The sequence below is a fragment of the Harmonia axyridis genome, chromosome 3, assembly GCF_914767665.1.
Source record: "Harmonia axyridis chromosome 3, icHarAxyr1.1, whole genome shotgun sequence".
NCBI lineage: Eukaryota > Metazoa > Arthropoda > Insecta > Coleoptera > Coccinellidae > Harmonia > Harmonia axyridis.
Genome location: NC_059503.1, coordinates 6,597,371 through 6,616,287, shown reverse-complemented (window position 1 = coordinate 6,616,287; position 18,917 = coordinate 6,597,371). Strand labels below are relative to the sequence as shown.

General features: G+C 33.7%; 4 protein-coding genes across 5 annotated transcripts; 2 read left to right on the top strand and 2 right to left on the bottom strand.

Moving 5' to 3' along the window:
- The first annotated feature begins 693 nt into the window (after positions 1–693).
- LOC123675989 (procathepsin L-like) lies at positions 694–10,960 on the top strand. Its single transcript, XM_045611604.1, has 5 exons — positions 694–851; positions 4,921–5,251; positions 8,643–8,990; positions 10,108–10,348; positions 10,424–10,960. The coding sequence occupies exons 1-5, from the start codon at positions 826–828 to the stop codon at positions 10,753–10,755; spliced, it is 1,278 nt and encodes a 425-aa protein (XP_045467560.1). The 5' UTR covers positions 694–825; the 3' UTR covers positions 10,756–10,960.
- Positions 5,463–11,478, bottom strand: LOC123675994. The gene is made up of 2 exons (XM_045611625.1): positions 11,213–11,478; positions 5,463–5,755 (listed from the first exon to the last, which is right to left on the bottom strand). The coding sequence occupies exons 1-2, from the start codon at positions 11,354–11,356 to the stop codon at positions 5,543–5,545; spliced, it is 357 nt and encodes a 118-aa protein (XP_045467581.1). The 5' UTR covers positions 11,357–11,478; the 3' UTR covers positions 5,463–5,542.
- A 1,074-nt stretch (positions 11,479–12,552) lies between these two features.
- LOC123675991 (cathepsin L-like) lies at positions 12,553–16,559 on the top strand. Of its 2 annotated transcripts, none has more exons than XM_045611621.1 (4): positions 12,553–12,804; positions 14,071–14,171; positions 15,433–15,786; positions 15,884–16,559. In XM_045611621.1, the coding sequence occupies exons 2-4, from the start codon at positions 14,079–14,081 to the stop codon at positions 16,448–16,450; spliced, it is 1,014 nt and encodes a 337-aa protein (XP_045467577.1). In that variant the 5' UTR covers positions 12,553–12,804; positions 14,071–14,078; the 3' UTR covers positions 16,451–16,559. The 2 variants fall into 2 exon arrangements, with proteins under 2 accessions (XP_045467577.1, XP_045467578.1); XM_045611622.1 differs by lacking the exon at positions 12,553–12,804 and adding an exon at positions 13,749–13,883.
- A 479-nt stretch (positions 16,560–17,038) lies between these two features.
- LOC123675988 (membrane-bound transcription factor site-2 protease) lies at positions 17,039–18,812 on the bottom strand. The gene is made up of 3 exons (XM_045611603.1): positions 18,602–18,812; positions 17,916–18,549; positions 17,039–17,831 (listed from the first exon to the last, which is right to left on the bottom strand). Exons 1-3 carry the CDS (start codon positions 18,674–18,676, stop codon positions 17,083–17,085), a joined length of 1,458 nt encoding a protein of 485 aa, XP_045467559.1. The 5' UTR covers positions 18,677–18,812; the 3' UTR covers positions 17,039–17,082.
- Positions 18,813–18,917: the final 105 nt, after the last annotated feature.

The window sequence follows — 18,917 nt, the reverse complement described above, 5'->3', positions numbered from 1 at the left end:
TAGTTTCGGCTTCCTTCCATAGGTGACAGTCAGAGTAATGTTCCGGCGCCATCTATTTAATAATTGCTGAAATAATATCCCTTTATAGCAGTTCTGAAATTTTAGCAATTAGTTTTCTATTATAAGAAAAAGTTCTCTATTTTCGGACCGGTGCGCTATCTGTTGATTAATGTGTCAACTAAAATTAGTTCTAAGCTTTTTACATAGATGGCAAGTCAGATAGTGATCTGACGGCATCTGTATAATAATTATCGGAGTAACATTTAATTTGGATATTCACTCAAAGATGCTATCAATTTTTCAGCGGTACCGATATAATTCTTGCATACATAGAGAAATTTAAAATTTCGAAATTGCAACAAATTCAAGTTAACATAAAAAAATCTTTGTCACAACAGAATTGGCAAGAAGTATATACTACATGTGTGGATTTAAGTAATTTTCAAGCAATTTCAAAAACAGAAAGAACTCAATATCTTTTAGAACTTTACATATTCCAAAAATAAAAATATTCTACAACTCGGTATGATTTTATGATGAGGCGTTAAAATCATAATAACATTCAATCACTGATCATTCATGACTACAAGAGCAAAGTGAAGGAGAAGATGCTCACCTATTCTTCAACAAGATTGGGAGTCAAGATATAGTAAGTATAGTCGATACAGAAATTATAAAAGGTGGAGGTTCGAGTTCTTAAGTTTCAGTATTTGGTGGATCATCATCTAGCTCTGGAATAAATGCTCACCTGTGTTCAAGTGCATATATCTACATGTTTGAAGTGATTGAGTTTTCATCAGTTTGAATAATAAGTTGACGGAGAAAATGTTTCTAGTACTTACGCTGAAGAGGTAGGTTTTTCAAGAATGTAATATCAAAATGCAACTTTCAAATTTTGGAAAATTATAAACTCAAGCAACAATTTAGGTATTTAATTATAGTAGAAATTCAAAAATAAAATTTAATTCATGTATTTATTTCAAATATCATCATAAAAGGTCTATGTTGAAATTTTGCATTATCACCTAAAATTGAAAATCATTGTTGAAGATTTTGGAATTGATATTTTCGAATTCAAACTATGAGAATTTCACTTCAGATTATCACAACTCATTTGAAAAAAATATTATGACGTTGTTGATTTGAATTTTGGATTTTCTTTCAATAACCGGAATTAAATTTTCAAGAATTTCGAAAAATTGGTGAGGCCAGGAGTTTGAGGTAGAAAAATTAATTCATCACAAATCAAAAAAGTCTTTAATTTCATTGGACTGAGAGAATAATTTAATTCCTTTTTAACTTTTGAAATGAATGGATCTGGTTTTCAAGCTCCAATATTATTGCAATAGTTTTTGTATCAATTTCATTCATACACCTTCTATTACATCAAAAGAAAGTAGTTTAAATTTTTTTTGAAGCATTGCAAAAAAATATTATTGGAAACCATAGACCACAAACGTGTGTTGCAGGTAAATTCAATCTTCCTCATCAGATAAAAATATATTCGAAGCAGATATTATTACGTGAGTGGAAATGATGTATGTAATTGAAACATCAGAAACCATTACCAACATCTTCATCTGATTCAACAATTAGATCTTAAATGTCAGACCGCAAAATCATCTTGAATTACAATATTACAAAACACCAATTGCAGTTGCAGTTGCAATCGGTCATCATATGGGGCTTCTTGAGAACCCCATCAATCAATAATAATTTCAATTGACTTGAAAATAGTTGATGATGGTTTCTCGAGTTTTGTTTTTCATTTACAATAAAACGACTATCGAAATAATTCGAATGATTCTAAGAATATCAGTTGATTTATCAATCTCAATAAAAAACCAATTCAAAATCATTCAAGGAAAAATCAAGTGATCAAAAAATACCTAAAGGGTTTTCTAATAAGCTACGGTTGCAGCACCATATCCAATTCCATTTTTATGTCTTGAATCGATTGTGGAGCATTGGCATATAAAGGGTGTTTTTTTAGAGCTATAGAACTTTAAATTGCAATAAAACAACGATTCGATTGACATAAATTTTATTTATCCGCAAGATAATCTTGTAGCATTACATTTTAAATATGATTTCTGGAATATGACCGCCACAGCTGGCTCGGATGTAATCCAATCTGGACGTCCAATTTTCGATTAATTTTTCCAACATTTGTGGCCGTATATCGGCAATAGCACGGCGAATGTTGTCTTCCAAATGGTCAAGGGTTTGTGGCTTATCCGCATAGACCAATGACTTTACATAGCCCCACAGAAAGTAGTCAAGCGGTGTTAAATCACAAGATCTTGGAGGCCAATTCACAGGTCCAAAACGTGAAATTAGGCGGTCACCAAACGTGTTTTTCAATAAATCGATTGTGGCACGAGCTGTGTGACATGTTGCGCCTTCTTGTTGGAACCACAGCTCCTGGACATCATGGTTGTTCAATTCAGAAATGAAAAAGTTAGTAATCATGGCTCTATACCGATCACCATGGACTGTAACGTTTTGGCCATCATCGTTTTTGAAGAAGTACGGACCAATGATTCCACCAGCCCATAAAGCTCACCAAACAGTCAGTTTTTCTGGATGTAACGGTGTTTCGACATACACTTGAGGATTAGCTTCATTCCTAATGCGGCAGTTTTGTTTGTTGACGTAGCCATTCAACCAGAAGTGCGATTCGTCGCTAAACAAAATAAAATGGACGTAGTGCGCGATACGTATTCCGCACAGAACCATTATTTTCGAAATAAAATTGCACTATTTGCAAGCGTTGTTCAGGCGTGAGTCTATTCATGATGAATTTCCAAACCAAACTGAGAATAAATAACTTGACAGCGGTTAAATCGGTGGCCATTTTGAAGAATAATGCCAACTTAAAGTTACATACCTCGAAAAAAAACACCCTTTAGGTTCCGAGAAAATCTCTGAACGGCGAACGGACAGATTTTTCCAATAGATTCAAAATTTTGAACTAAAATTTCATAAGGGTTGAATGTTTTTCCCCTGAAGATTCGAAAGATTTATTATTCAAATAACAAACCGAAATAATTGCCTCACAGAAACAAGAAATTATAGGCTATTTATCTCATGGAGAAAGCTGTGTGCTGTACATGAACTTCTTGCTAAAAATCGAAAATACTCACGGGTAGAATGTCCTTTGACCTTAGACATGAGCACAGGAGAATCATCAACAATGCCATTTATGAATCGATAAGTTGACAATTTACCGGAATTTACCGATGCCTAGAAGGTATCAATACATGTCTTCAACACTTTCTCATCAAGCATGAATAAGTAATATACATATACGCTGAATATATTCAGTAATATCAAGATTGAAGGGACGTATTTTGGTTTTGTTATTTGGTTTTAATTATTTAGGAAATGACCTTTTCTCTCGGTTGTTTTGAAATGAAATCAATAAGATATTCATCCCCGGAGGCAAGATGACCTTTATTTAGCTCCAACCTTGTTGAAGAAGATAACTTCGAAGGACAATTGTATCTTCATTAATAAATTCAGCTGTCCAATATATCAGTTTAATATTTGGAGACCATATACACTCATTAGTTTGTACGAGGCGACAAATATCAACCTTGTCACGAATGAAATATGTATTTACAATCTTGTTTTGAAGGCACATTTGGCGAATTATATTCAAGACATAAGATATAAGTAGATATGTAGGTGTAACAAGCATCAATCTAACAAGTGGATGTAATTATTTTCTATTATATTTACCGAGTCAACAAACAAATCGATGAAAAAAAGCCTAATCATACTTCTTGAGAAGTTGGTGAAGAAGATGATGTAGACATCTAATCAGCATTTGCCACATACTCATAATTCTTGAGAGCTGATTGTTTTGTAATTTCGTGTCTGGAATTTTCGAACTTTGCGCCGAGAATGGTCTCAAATGATAAAGTTCGATTCGAATTCGATTTTGTCCACCCGGCCGATAACTTTTGGATAAAGGACTTAGAAACGTCATCAAATTATCATTTAAAAGAGTATTCTCCTCTTCATAAGTTTTATACAGGGTGATTCTCTATTTTCACCGAGAATTTCGATACGTCTTTTTTTTTGAAATCATATTATCATGAATCAATAGAAATTTTCAGAGAATATTGTACCTTTAAGAAACATATTCGGAATTCTGAAAATCCAGGGTCGTTTATTAATTTTTTTGTGGTTTTTGTAATTCGCAAAAATTTCACCTTGTGTATGGATGTTTCAATGTTTGATTAGAAATATTCAAACCTTAGTAACTCGGGAGGAAAACTGCCAAAAAGATTTTTCCTAACACTATTTTAGACTTTCAGTTTGGTGCGAGATATCAACTGGTGAGATTTTCATCAGGCCCTATTTGGGAAAAGTTAGAGACAAATATGTGGACAAACAAAGTTACATTCAGCACTTCTAAAAAAAATTGGTTAATTTTATCCACGAAAATCATGCTCAAGATAATATTCTGTTTTGACTGAACTTAGCTTAGATGTATCTAGAAGACTGCGTATTGTTGAAGACCATGGACGTGTATATTTCATTCAAAATAAAAATGTTATTGTTCATAAAACTTTTAATTAAACCTGTTCCGAAAAATTGCCGTAAGATCATGTTCTCTTTTTGAAATCGAATATATAAATTTGTTGCCAATATCTTGAGACGCAAGTCACAATGCTTTAAAAATCAGAAAGAACTTTTTTGGTTGTTGATTGGGAGTTCGGGCCATGGACCAGGAAAGACATTTTCTGGTTATGGGAGACCGCTGACGGGTAAAAAATCAACAGTGCTTGGCCACAGTAACAAAGCCTACACAGAACACAACCTACCTCCTAGTTTGAACAAGCTCTAAAATTCTAGGCCAAGGAGAGCCTGTATAGAAAACAAACATTGATCATTCTATTTTGCTTTCAGAATAATCGGAATGAACCCTATCTTAGCAATCCTCATCGCCTTATCTACATTGGCATCAGCCCAGTTCCCTCTTTTGTCTCAAAGCCCTTTGAAACTAGTAGGGTCACAATCAAGTTCTCAAATTCTACCCAACATCGGTACAAGATTTGAATTTAACCCTTCAGGGAGAAGAAAAGAAGCTGGAATAGCAGGTTTTGGACCCTTTCAGTCAAGGAACTTGACGCTAACATTCAATGACCAACTGAACACAGTCAACAAAATAGCAGCTGGTGTGAAGAACATCCCTCAAACTTTAGAGCAAGTGCTCGCCCAAGATTGGGGCAACTTCAAGGTAAAGTATGGTACTTGGTAGGATTTACAAAAAAAAACAATCTTTAGCATGATTACTTTACTGTGACAATAGTTGTGACCAGATGAATCATTTCTTAAACTTAATTTTTTAGCTCAATGTTAAACCTTTGATAATTTTTCTCTGAAACAAATTTTAGAAAAAAAAAATAATGAACGTAAAATCAATAAAAATTCAAACAAAACGACAAACGATCGAGATAGAAGTATATTTATTTGAACTAAATACAAGTTTTTTTTCTAACAATTCATTCAAGCAAAAACATAAAAAGCTTTACATGAATTTGAAGGTGCGTTCCTTGTAAGAAACTAATCCACTTCGAAATCTTTCTTCTTTGTTTTTCCTATCAGTGTACATCATGTAAGAGGTTATGGTGAATGGGACTATCAAAATCCAAAAGGGATACTTGAACGTTTTCAAATTGGGCTTGAACCTTTCATATTCGGTAACTTTCAAGGCACCATATCTTTGCATTGCAGGATCGAACTGAAAAAAAAATTGGTTGAATGATAAGGGTTGGTCCCCACCTATAATATACTGATAAAGAAACTGCAACACCCAGAAGGAGATGTTTAAATTTAATTTTTTTTTGTAAAACATAGTATAGTATAGCAAAAAGTGAATGAAATTTGGAGGAAAAACGAAGGGCTTACAATTTTTTTCTAATAAATTTGTCAATAATGTATTTGTCCACCGCGATTATCTATACACTCCCCAACACGTCTCGGCATTGGTGCAAAAAGATGGTCTATTTCTTCTTGAGGGTTACTATCCCAAGCCTTCTACCCATGATGTCCCAAACATGCTCTATGGGTGAAATATCGGGGGATCTGGACGGCCATGGCAAAAGATTCACATGGGTCGCTTCGAAAAATGTTTAAACTAACTCTAGCAACATGAGATCGAGCATTATCTTGCTGAAATATTGGATTCCCGAGCCGGTTAAGGTAAGAAAGAACATATGGCTCCACTATTTCTTGAAGGTAACGCAGCGCTGTCATGCTACCTCGAATAAAGACTAAAGGTGACCTACTTGCACGTGCAATAGCACCCAATACCATAACGCCTACTGTCCGGTGTACATGACGCTCAACATCAAACTGAGGTTCACGTCTTTCTCCCCGACGTCTTCTAACCCTTCTTGGGCCATCATGTGCATCCAAAGAGAATCGAGATTCATCAGAAAAGACGACCTGATGCCATTCCACATTCCCATGTTGACGTTCTCTGAACCACTGTAATCGTTGCTGGTGATGCTCAACCGTCAGAGTTAACACAATATGGGGTCGATAATGCTGCAGCCCAAAAGACCTTATCCGGCGGTAAACCGTTCGGACAGTTACAGGATGGCTTTCTTCTCCTAACCACTCATCAGCCAAAGATCGAGTTGTCGCAAATCGGACTCTAATGGCTATAAGACGTCGATCTAGAACTTCATTTGTGCCCCTTAGACATCCGGTGCCTGTTCTTCTTCCATTTTGGGCATTATCAACATGGTTGACAACATCTCATTACAGTAGTTGGATTTCTGTTCGTACGGTTAGCGATTTCTCAAAATGACAACTCCGCCTCCCGTAGACCAATAATTCGACCTCTTTCAAATTCACTCAGCTGGCGATAAATTCCGCGTACACGTGCTCTAGGCATTTCAACAACAACTAAACATCGACTTTGGATCTCCTCGAACAGCTGGCTTGTTGAAAAATTCAAAAAACTTGCAAAAAACGATTACAATATTCAAGTAACCAATATTGTTTACATGAAAAAACCTTCACGATTTTTTTCTCCGAATTCAATCATTTATTCCTATACTATCTTATGTTTTATCAACAAAATTTAAAAAGCTCCTTCTGGATGTTGCAGTTTTTTTTGTCAGTTAGTATATTCAGAATAATTTTCATATATTTTTTGTTGTTTGAAAAATGGATTAAAGTACACAATATGTATGATTCTTGAAATGTGACTGCGGTCCGAGACTAATCCTACCTAACACAGCCTATACCTATTAACTCTGTACTGTCCCTAAAGATTAAAAATCATACCAAGAAAGCGATAAACTTTATAATCACACCATGTACAATAAACTTCTTTAAACTAGACTGGAACTTTTTCAGTTCGATAATAACATAATAAAATCAATGGAGAAAGCGTTATAAATGATTGAAAGTTTATTCCACCAATTTGTTTCGAACTGCACAGATTTACAGATGTTTTTAGATGAAAATTCCCTAAGAAAAATGACTGCGTTGTTTTTATAGAAGCAACACCTCCATTATATTGTAATCAAGCAATATATATACGAATGAGTAATTTATTCTTTTATAACAGGAAATTTGCCGTTCTAATTTCATAATGAATCTGACGTTCATCACGAATATCATTTGTTATTTATGTTCCTTTTAAGTGTATTATTCACAACAGAAAATGTCAGGAATAGATTGAGTAAAACTGAAACCCCCCTGATTTTCACTATGAATTAATTTTGAGTTATAAAAATATTAATAACAGTTTGATAGAAAAGAAACAATTAATATTCGACCATTATTTTGATAACTCACAGAGAAAATACTCTGCCAAAAAGTGTGGCACTATAAACTCTTAAAAAAAAACAGCCATCCATAGTACGTCATTTTAGGTCTTGTAACATCTGATATGTAACAATTCAAAATAATTATAATGGCAACCATTTGTATTGTTTTTTTGACATTTCTAAACATTGTTGAAGTGTGCATCTTTCCGTTATTAAATGGTATAACCTACTGAACACAAATGACATAAGAAACGTCAAAAAATGATATACAGCGTTGCCATTATAACCATTTCAAATTGTAACAATCCTATGCACTCTATTAGTGTGACGTCACACACCGCCATTTTTGGTTCTCCTGTCAGTGTTCGGAATCCAAACAAATAAATTGTCATTCAAATTTGTACGGTGACGTTGAAGGAATTGGATTGTTTTCATAAATAAGAGTAATTGAGGAACGATTTCAGTATTAATTGATAGACAGAAGGAACGAGGTTAATACCAGTAAGTTTGAATCCTGTATCATTCCCCAGATTTTGTAAAAAGTCGTGTTTATTAGTTGAACTTCAAGTTCGAACTTACTGACATTAATCCCGTGCTTTTTGTCTATCAATAAGTAGTAAAATCGTTCCTTAAATAATCTTATTTATCGAAATAAGCCAATTTCTTCAACGACAACGTACTGATTTGAATGACAATTTGTTTGTTTGGATATCGAACACTGATAGGAGAACCAAAAATGGCGGTGTGTGACGTCACACTAATAGAGCGTATTGCAAAACCCATTACATGGCACTGAGGATGAACCAATAAGCCCGAAACTGCATTGTTTATAATTTTTCTCAGGGCGCCTTCAAGAAAGCTTACACTGCAGCCGAGGAGGCTCTTCGCAAGGAGATTTTCATAGATAACAGACAGGCTGTGATCGACTTCAACACCAAATACTCTTCAGGTGAAGAAACCTTCACCATGCAGCTCAATCCCTTCGCTGACTTGCTGCCCCATGAGTTCAGTCTCAAGCTCAACGGGTTCAACAGAAGCTCCCTCACCAAGAGGGTAAAAATACCCTCCCCAAGTGCATTTGTACCTAGTGCCAACGTCAACATACCAGAAAAGATGGACTGGAGGGACCAAGGGGCTGTAACAACTGTTAAATTTCAAGGAGACTGCATGGGATGCTACGCTTTTGCCTCGGTGGGTGCCTAGTTCTACATTTTTAGGTTGTCCCCGTTAGACCTCTAAATATGATGATTCTGCTCCACATGCTTTTGCCACTGAGAATCCTCACGCTTAAAAACTAAAACTGCCAATTTTCAAATAGAAATTGCGAAGACATAAAAATTATTATGAAAATCAAAATCCATATTCAAACACCTGGTATCTCGGATACAATCAAATAATGTGAAAGGTATGTTGAATAGAATCATCATATTATGAGGTCTAGAATCTACAATTCATAGATTAGTCATTATCAATGAATCTCACTGTATAGATAATAGAAGATTTATCGAGAAATTGCCAAAATTAAGAAATCAAATACATCAAAGATAAGAGTTGAATTGATAAGGGTGCTCCCCATTGTTATGTTCCAGTCCCACCAATTTCCTAATGAGTAGAAACAACTTAGTTAGACAATGTGGAGAATTTTGTAGATCTAATAGAAGTTTATATATTATTGTGAAGGATTAGACACAATAGTTGTCAAATTATTTGATTTAAGTTTATAATCTATTTAATGTTCATTCATATTCGAAATGATTGCCAATATCCCTTTTTTGATATTTATTCTGACTCAGTCAAATGACTAGTATCTCTCAAATCTGTTGAACCCGTAAATTAAAGCAAGTCCAACAAAATCCGGTTATTTTTTGAAGCTCCTCTGTACAACGAAAAAAAATTCGAATTCCAACCAGATCGCTATTAATAATGACATAATAATAACAGTTGCAACACACGGCGACTACTTTGAATCACTTCCGAGAAGCACTTGGGTTTTTCACCTCTCAAGCAGGTTTTGTTGGCCAGTGTAAGGCGAAATTTGGAGACCTTGTAAGGCCAAGAGATGAAGATGGATTTGATGACCCATTAGATCATCCTTATTCTCGTAGAATTAACCTGGAAATACCGAAAACAATTTTTTCTTCATCACACTGAAATATAACAAAAAAAAAATTGAAATTTTCGATCCATTAGTGTCATCTATGTGAAAATTCGCATAGATGACACTAATGGATTAAAAATTTCAATTTTTTTTTTAAATTTCAACCATTTTTCAAATGAATAGTAACTTCAATAGTCATCGATATTTCAGGCTGCAGCTTTAGAATCGCACACGTACCGTAAGACAGGCAAACTGGTAGACCTTAGCCCCCAGCAAATACTTGACTGCTCAAAAGGCTATGGTAACGAAGGCTGTAAAGGAGGTCTTATGACAGATGCTTACGAATATGTCAAGACCCAACCAGGTCTAGACAACTGGGACTCCTATCCTTATGAGGGTAAAGATGGGGAATGCAGATTCAAAGAAGAATCCGTTCAAGCATACTGCACAGGTTCGAATTTAAATTGAATATCTCATTACATCAACTTTTGAAAAAGGTCATTATCAAAATAACTAAGTATTTCAGGTTACGTAGAACTTCCTGAAGGAGATGAAAAAGCCCTTGAATATGCTGTAGCTACTATAGGTCCAGTTACGGTTGCCATAGACGCAAGTCAGAGAGGCTTCCAATTCTACAAAGATGGAATATATCTTGATCGTAACTGTAAGAACAAACAAGAGGAAATGAACCACGGAGTTCTAGTTATTGGGTATGGAACAGAACCCGATGGGAAAAAGTATTGGTTGGTCAAAAATTCTTATGGACCACAATGGGGAAATGGTGGATATGTCAAAATGGCTAAAGATGCTGGTAACCATTGCGGTATAGCCAATTCAGCTTCCTACCCTTTGGTTTAAAGTTTATATGTATATGACCAAAACAAATTAAATAACAGAGAAAGGTTTTGAAAGTAATCTATATAAGAAATGAATTGATTGCAATGTTGAACTTATCTTCTCTACCTCTGTATTCACTATGTTTAAGAAGCTAATTGTGCATAGATACTAACGTGCCATTTAGAGATTCTCAAAATATAAATTACCAATAAAGTTTTTATAAGTCGTTCTTTATATTCTCTCACATCTCCATCTTCGTTTGAAAGGACTTCAAATGACCAATTCCCAAAATATAAATTACCAATAAAGTTGTGTATGTTCTCTTACATCTCCATATTTTTTTCAAAGGACCTGCTGTTCTTCAAGCAGAGCAAATTAAATTTACCAATAGATTGTACAAATGATAACAACAAGGCAAGATAATTTTCAATAACAGTATGACATAATCATCACATAACATATCAAACAAATCACTCACCAGGTGACCCTGGCTTTTGTCAGATATCTTGAAAGGATTCGATGATTCTTTCAAGAAATAGTTCCTCAATTCCATACGCCTGCTTGCATTTTCACGAAGGACTTGCTGCCTTTCAGGGGGTATATCATATACTTGCTTCGACATAGTGCAAACTTTTAAAATCTGTAAAATACTATAACCTATAATAAGTATCTGTCACTCTATGGCATGACTAAAGATGGAACGTTCTTCTTGATAATATCATTATCAAAACTTTTGGTCTCTGATATCTGAAAGTTTTAAAATCAATGTATTTTGCAGAAAGTCGAGATGTGGGAAAGATATTTCGGTTCCGTATTGCGGAAGGAGTTAGTAGGTCATATCAAAGATCCACATAAACAAGACGTGATAAGATAATGCTGGGTCAGAACATCAAAATAATCTATCAATTAATTCTGGGATTTATGTAAATAAATGATAGGCATCCTCGTGATTCATGAATTGATACTAGATTGTTAAACAAAGGTTTGGAGTTACAGACAATAACACTAAATATTATACTTCGATAATACATTTTTCGGATTCTTGTTGAAGTTTTCATATTTGTATAAACGTGGAAAAAACCACTATTCAATTCGAAGTTTTGTAAGAAGCTTCTTTGTTTAATAAATTTTCATATGCCTACTGACTGAATTGAAGGAAAAAAATTAAAAACTCGAAGATGAAAAACGAAGAAATTTGCCATAGAATGTCAATTTAGCTAGATCAAAATACTTGAGGTAATATCATTCATACAAATGAACATAATTTCCCAAGAAAATTCCAGCCATGATACCAATTTAACAATAGTATTATTGAAATTGTCCGAAACATTCAAATCATATCTTTTATTTTAACATAAATTCGAAAAGAGGCGTACATACATATCTACATTAATTCTTTATTGAAAGGTCTATCCCTTGAACAATGAAAATTTGCTTAAAATGAATTTAACTAAAATATCTTCCCGAAATTAAGAAAAAAATGTTTATCACAGAATTGCGCATCCACCATAAATGTTATTTTCTTCATGAGACGCGTCTAGGACAGAATATATGATGAAATTTGATGAGTTTTTTAATTTTTCGGTCTGATTAAGTACTATTGAGCTACCTCAATGACCTAAGAGGTCATGCCATGGAAGAAAATGAATAATAAATAAACACAAATGAATGGTGGATGCGCTTATAATCAGTCCAGAAAATTAGATGAATGGTTATTTTCAAAAGAAACTGAAAATTTGGAGAACTGCAGGTGTGCAAAACAAGTTCTACTCCTTCATCCCCGAACCCCAGGGGATGATGTAGAAGGATGATAATCAGAAATGAGTATCGACAGGTAGGTAGCTGCGCGTTGTGGACTAACGGAAACTAAACAAAGACCAGTGGTGCTTGCTTGTTTGTATTTCTCATCCGTCATCATTCCGTTCTGATTTGGCTGAAGAGAACCGAGAGCCCTAATCTTTATTGTTATTGATAAGAGTACAATATTCTTCTCTATAAATTGTATTGTACGTTGAATTAGTGGTCAGTTTCATCTCTACAGCGTATTATATCGATCAAGAAGAAAATCTGGTAAGTACAAAGCGTTCTATAAATTTTTTCTTTGTTATTATTCTCATTAGAAAACATCTCAGTGCGAAGGCTGCTAAATCTTCAGGAAATATTTATTTACGAGGTCATATAACTGGTTTTTATTAGATACTGACTCTTTGGTGTAAATAATAGAAATTCTCCATTTTATGTCACTTCCAGATTTTAATTTTTTTTTAAATTTTGATTAGAGTTCTGGAGCAACAGATGTAGTTATTCAGAGAGCGACCAATAATATTTGCGGTAAATTCAGATATTTTTTTCCTACTTTTGGTCATATTAAACTTTTTCAAAATAAATTTAAATTGCAAGATAAAAAATCATAAAAATTTTATATATTTTTTTGGTTGATTCAATAAAAGTTCAAGTGTTTAAGCATCCGGCTGGCTCAAATACAATTAAGTACGTATTTAAGCCAGCTGATGTTTAAACAATCATGACAACTGATTCGTCATGACCAAGAAGGAAGGGATTGATTTAAATTGAATTCAAAGAAAGAATAATAATATCGCTAAATACATTTTAAATTAATTCTACCTTTTAAATTAAAACAAAATACCTATATGAATCATTGAAGATTGACCCTTTATATTAAATATAAATCTTGTCATATACAACTTATTTATATGTATTTGCCCCAAAACACCATTTCTTTAATTACAAAAATTGTTGTTACATTTTTTTTTTGAAAAAGTTAAAACATTTTACTTGAATAACACACCCTTGAGTTCCCAAAACTGGCTGAAAAATTGTTCAAGACTCTAGAAAAAATAATTGAACTAATTGTATAAATTTTTACGCATAGTCATGAAAAAAATATGTTCTCAGAAAAATTCTTATGCAAAACACTGCGATATTAATTTCTTGACAAGGTTAAACTGAATGGTCAGTATAATATTCATGTTATCTTTTGTTAGGAGTATTGAATATCAAGCCATTCTTTCATTTATCATATCAGTGGTTTCTAAGAAAGACTTCATGCACAAAAGCACAAATCGTGTTTATCTCTTTCTTTATTCCATCATTATCATATAACAGTTATTTGAATCTGGTTTGTATTGGTGAGTTTATGATTCGAGCATAACAATAATAATCGAATATAATTCTTAGCAATCTTGAGGCCAAGGTTTTTCCATAGATTGAAATCACAACAATGAGAGTTCCTTTTGGAAATCAAATCTGTCCATAAATAAAATCAGTAAATATTTTTCCTTTACTTTGGGTCACATATTTTGTTTTTATTTTCAGATATCAACATGAAACTGCTGCTTTGTTTAGCTGCTCTAGCAGTTTGCGCACATGGTGTGTCATTTTTTGACCTAGTTCAAGAGCAATGGGATTCCTTCAAGGTCAGTTAAAAAATAAATTCATAAAAAATTTGTTTCAGTATTGAAGAGGAATATAATATGAAAATTGCGTATCAAATTTGAATTCCTACAATGAAAATTTTCTCTCATTTGCTTATATTTAATGGAGAGATATACGAATATATTTATATCAATGAAATTCATTACAGCTATATTAATTTTTTGTGAATATTACAGTAGAATGTGATTCACATTTTCGAGAAATCAAATGATTCATATCTAATATATTATGCTTCATTGTAGAATTGAATATTTTATACATTTATAATGTTGGAAAAGTTAATATATTTTTAAATACAACCATTCAAGCTTTTCCATGTGAAAATCAACAGTCGTTAATGATAGCGGTTTTAGCTAGAAAAATCTATTCAATACAATTTTTTCACTGAAATGTGTTGTTGGCCTTGAAAATTAATCATCATTACTTCTTTCATTGTATAATACGATGTAATTTCAACAAATGAATTACGTTTGTGTTTCAGGTTTACCGAGAATTTTATTTTTTTTTTCTATTGAAAAGTCGACCTGAGTCATTTCAGGGAAATAGAGTGGTCATTCGAAATCCTCGTCTGTTTATCATTTCCTCTTTCAACGCAAATGATATCGATAGATATAATAATAGCAACGTAAAAAAAATTATATACAGCGGCGGGATTCGAACCTATCTTGATTCATTCCGAAATTCTAAAAAATCATCACTTCGAAACTAAAAGTGCTACAACATTCCGGTGAAAAATATTATATCATCCTACCAATGGGGGTTTTCTTTCCATGTTTATATTTTGTCATGTTATGGAGAAATTGATTTTTTAAGATCCATTGTCTCGATTACTTGCCTTCAAAAACCATGGATCGTGTTCTGGATCTAAGAGGTCCATTGCTGTGTAGCAAACGATTTTATGCCAAATTTAATTCATTCAAATAGTTTTTATAGTTTCTGAGGAAAACTTCGTACGAACAATTTTTTTTTGGATTCTAAAATTTTCAAAAGTGAAAATTTTAATTTTATATCATTAATTTTGATTTTTGTTTCATCGAACATGTCAAGCGTTCATTATTGAAAATAATAGACCAAATTTGAAAAATTCCCCCATTTTTTTTGTCAGAATGTATACTGAAAAAAATTGTAGGTTGAAAATCCAAGGAATAAAAATGCCCGAAATAATTATTCTTCGGGAAGATAGTGAATAGCTTAATTAGCAACTCTGTTCTACTTTCCCTCTCAAATTAAAATTCTCTACAGGTAACTCACCAAAAGAATTACGAAAGCCAAACGGAGGAAAAGTACAGGATGAAGATATTCATGGACAACGCCCACAAAGTTGCCAAACACAACAAATTGTTCGCCTTAGGTCTGGTCACCTACAAACTAGGAATTAACAAATATGCCGATCTTCTCCACCACGAATTCATCCACGTCATGAATGGTTTCAACCGCTCCAAAGCCTTATTGTTAGGCGACACTGCAGAGCAAGCCATCAAGTTCATGAAACCAGCAAATGTCAAACTACCAGACAATGTTGACTGGAGACAACAAGGAGCAGTCACCAAAGTCAAGGACCAAGGACACTGCGGATCTTGCTGGAGTTTCAGCGCGGTAAGTCTCACGGGGTGGCGTACCACATGGGTCGTTATTTGACCCTCTACAATCCCAAAACTCGTTATTTCTTCATTAAAATTAATCCTTTTTGCAGACTGGAGCTTTGGAAGGCCAACACTTCCGTCAGACTGGTAAACTGGTGTCTCTGAGCGAGCAAAACTTGATCGACTGCTCCGGTAGATACGGCAACAACGGATGCAATGGAGGTCTCATGGACAACGCTTTCCGTTACATCAAAGAAAACAAGGGAATCGACACTGAAGCAGCTTACCCCTACAAAGCTGAAGACGAAAAATGCCACTATAACCCCAAGAAAATTGGAGCTACTGATAAGGGTTTCGTTGATATTGAATCTGGAAATGAAGAAGATCTCAAGTCGGCTATTGCCACAGTTGGTCCAGTATCTGTAGCCATTGATGCAAGCCACGAAAGCTTCCAATTGTATGCTGGTGGTATTTACTACGATCCTGAGTGCAGTTCTGATCAATTGGACCACGGTGTTCTTGCTGTTGGTTATGGCACAGATGATAACGGACAGGACTACTGGTTGGTAAAGAACTCATGGGGAGAATCTTGGGGAGACCAAGGATACATTAAAATGGCTCGTAACAAGGAGAACAATTGCGGTGTTGCTACCCAAGCAAGTTATCCTTTGGTTTAAGAATGTGATTTTTTTTTAACTTTCGACTATTTTAAATTTTTTTAGGATAAGCCTGCTTCAATGACTGTGTACATATATTTTTAATGATAAATAAAAACTCTTAGTTGTATGTTTGTATTTATTGAATGCGATTTTGAAGGTTCATTCAAATTGGCTTTTTCAATTTTTTTTAGCTATCAAATAAAATGGGAATGTGTTTCAGCATAGGACTACTCAACAATATTGATTAGAAACTTGATAGAAATTCAGAAATAAAGGTATAACAAAAAATAGAAAACTGCTCGCATTTGAACAAATCATTTTGTTCAGATCAGAAAAACTTGATTAGTTTTTTTCTTGTGTAAAAGCTATGTATTTTTGGATACCTCACTTTATTGATGAATTCTATATACACCCAAATTTTAGAAAAAATTTTCTCATCTGCTAGTGATGGCTTTATCCAAATTTTACATTAACATTAGTTTTGCTATTTAGCCGCTCATTTTTAAATTCATATGTTGTTTATCATTGAAGAATAACTCGATTTCCTGAAATGTTGAAGGTTATCAGCAATTAAAGGGTAACTTAAAAATGAATAGATAAATCCTCTCTATTTGAAATATTTATTACAATTTCATCACTTATGAATATTTTCAGAATATGAAAGGCCACATTGTTAAAACGCAATGCACTATTAATAGAGCTGTGAAAATCAGACAAATCATAGACGACAGTAATAATAAACGATCTCCATTCATACTTTTTGATAACGATAAATACAAAAGAGTGCTAATAATGTGCTGACCGTCCATGTAAAAACAAGGAACGACATTGATAATTGCCAGTCCTAAGGATATGATGGTGATATATTCCAACATTTTGCGAATGGTCTCTGCAAAAACTGGAGTTTTGAAATAAAATTTTGGTATATAAGGTGAAACTCTCAACGTCCTCAAAAAGTCATCTGTCAATCCCATATAGAAAATATTGGGCTTATTTAAAGCCCTTATTTTGAACAAGTGTGAACCATTCAATTGAGGAATGAAGCAGTGAGAGCCTTTTGGACATTTATGATCGATCTTAGAGCAATAATATTCTGATTTACTCATGATTGTTTTTGCTGGTAAACACACATGTGAAGGCAACTCCAGAATACTACCATCCTTGTCTACAAATTCAAAACAAACATTACCCTTCTTTGTCTCTTCACAGCATTCTACCAAACCACTACTAAGGTGTCTTAGTATTGATGTCTCATCGAGTTCCCGAACTGCATCAGGATCAAAGCACATTCCATTCATTTTGTTTACGCTATGCAGACAATCAACCCAAGTATTTTCAGTCTTTACTTCACAATCATTTATTTTTGTTATCATGTCACCAATTTCCAGACCTTTAAGACCTTGAAGAATGAGAAATAATCATATTCTACTACCTTATTCAATGAAATAGGTGGAAAATTTTTTCTGTGAGAAAATAAACTTACCTATTAAAGGTGACATTTTTGAAGCTTCGTAAATAGCTACACCTTTTCCTGTGTTGAACGCAATACTTAATATTGCAGGTAGAGATAGATAAGCTAAGTAACAGACGAAAGACAATAACAAATTATGCCATATGCCTGCAGTCAATATTTTCAATCTTTTCCATGGATCGATAGATTTAAGATTTTCTGAATTTAGATTAACATATGCAACCGGGAGGATGTAAAACACTGTTACACCTATATTGAGTACTTGAACATCTTCTTTCACAGCCGCTAAGGCGTGTCCCAGTTCATGTAAGACACTACAAATTATCAATGTTGCACTATAAAATAAAATTTCAGATGCTGGCAAATTTATTCCAGGTATCACAGGTGTTATCAAGTTGTTCTCATTGGATGATACAAAATTTTGGACTAAACTGTAAATTAATAGAAGTATTGCAATAGGAAGCAATATCAAACTAGCTATTAGTCCTATAGAAAACCAGACCTTCAAAAATTTCGTGTTTGATCGAATATTTCCAAATCTCAAAAGGGATCTGTTGAATGCTGTGGTGGTCCATTGAAGATTGAAGAGTCCTATTTTCAATCCGGTACCTTCTAAAAATTTAATGTAGGGATAATGTGCACAACTCTGAAAATATTAAATTTAAAAAAACAATAATGAAGTGAAGGATAATTCATACTTTAAAGAAGGAATCGAAGAAATAGACCATGCAGTATGCAACACCCACGATCATCAAACCAAGTTTAATATCCATTATTTATAATACAATTTCTTACATATTTTGGAGGAAAATTGTATGAAATTGAAAATATTTCTTGGGAAAGTGTTTACATTTTCCGGTTTGTTTGCGTTTTCATTTCTATGACATTCGAAGAATTATAGGTTGGAAAATCATAACCTTACTTTATGCGAACCAAAATTTTTTTTTCCCAGTATATAAATAAATGAAATGCCACTAGTAAAGAGTCTCTGATTGCACATTATTTCCTGTTTGA

Excerpts from the sequence above, each read along its gene's own strand:
- LOC123675989 (XM_045611604.1), top strand. The coding sequence starts at position 826 with ATGTTTCTAGTACTTACGCTGAAGAG. Across the intron at positions 852-4,920 it reads CTAGTACTTACGCTGAAGAG|AATAATCGGAATGAACCCTA; the intron begins GTAGGTTTTTCA and ends TTTTGCTTTCAG. Across the intron at positions 8,991-10,107 it reads GATGCTACGCTTTTGCCTCG|GCTGCAGCTTTAGAATCGCA; the intron begins GTGGGTGCCTAG and ends TCGATATTTCAG.
- LOC123675994 (XM_045611625.1), bottom strand. The coding sequence starts at position 11,356 with ATGTCGAAGCAAGTATATGATATACCCCCTGAAAGGCAGCAAGTCCTT. Across the intron at positions 5,756-11,212 it reads ACAAAAGCCAGGGTCACCTG|TTCGATCCTGCAATGCAAAG; the intron begins GTGAGTGATTTG and ends TTTTTTTTTCAG.
- LOC123675991 (XM_045611621.1), top strand. The coding sequence starts at position 14,079 with ATGAAACTGCTGCTTTGTTTAGCTGCTCTAGCAGTTTGCGCACATGGT. Across the intron at positions 14,172-15,432 it reads AGCAATGGGATTCCTTCAAG|GTAACTCACCAAAAGAATTA; the intron begins GTCAGTTAAAAA and ends AATTCTCTACAG. Across the intron at positions 15,787-15,883 it reads CTTGCTGGAGTTTCAGCGCG|ACTGGAGCTTTGGAAGGCCA; the intron begins GTAAGTCTCACG and ends TCCTTTTTGCAG.
- LOC123675988 (XM_045611603.1), bottom strand. The coding sequence starts at position 18,676 with ATGGATATTAAACTTGGTTTGATGATCGTGGGTGTTGCATACTGCATG. Across the intron at positions 18,550-18,601 it reads TCTTCGATTCCTTCTTTAAA|AGTTGTGCACATTATCCCTA; the intron begins GTATGAATTATC and ends TAATATTTTCAG. Across the intron at positions 17,832-17,915 it reads AAAAATGTCACCTTTAATAG|GTCTTAAAGGTCTGGAAATT; the intron begins GTAAGTTTATTT and ends TCATTCTTCAAG.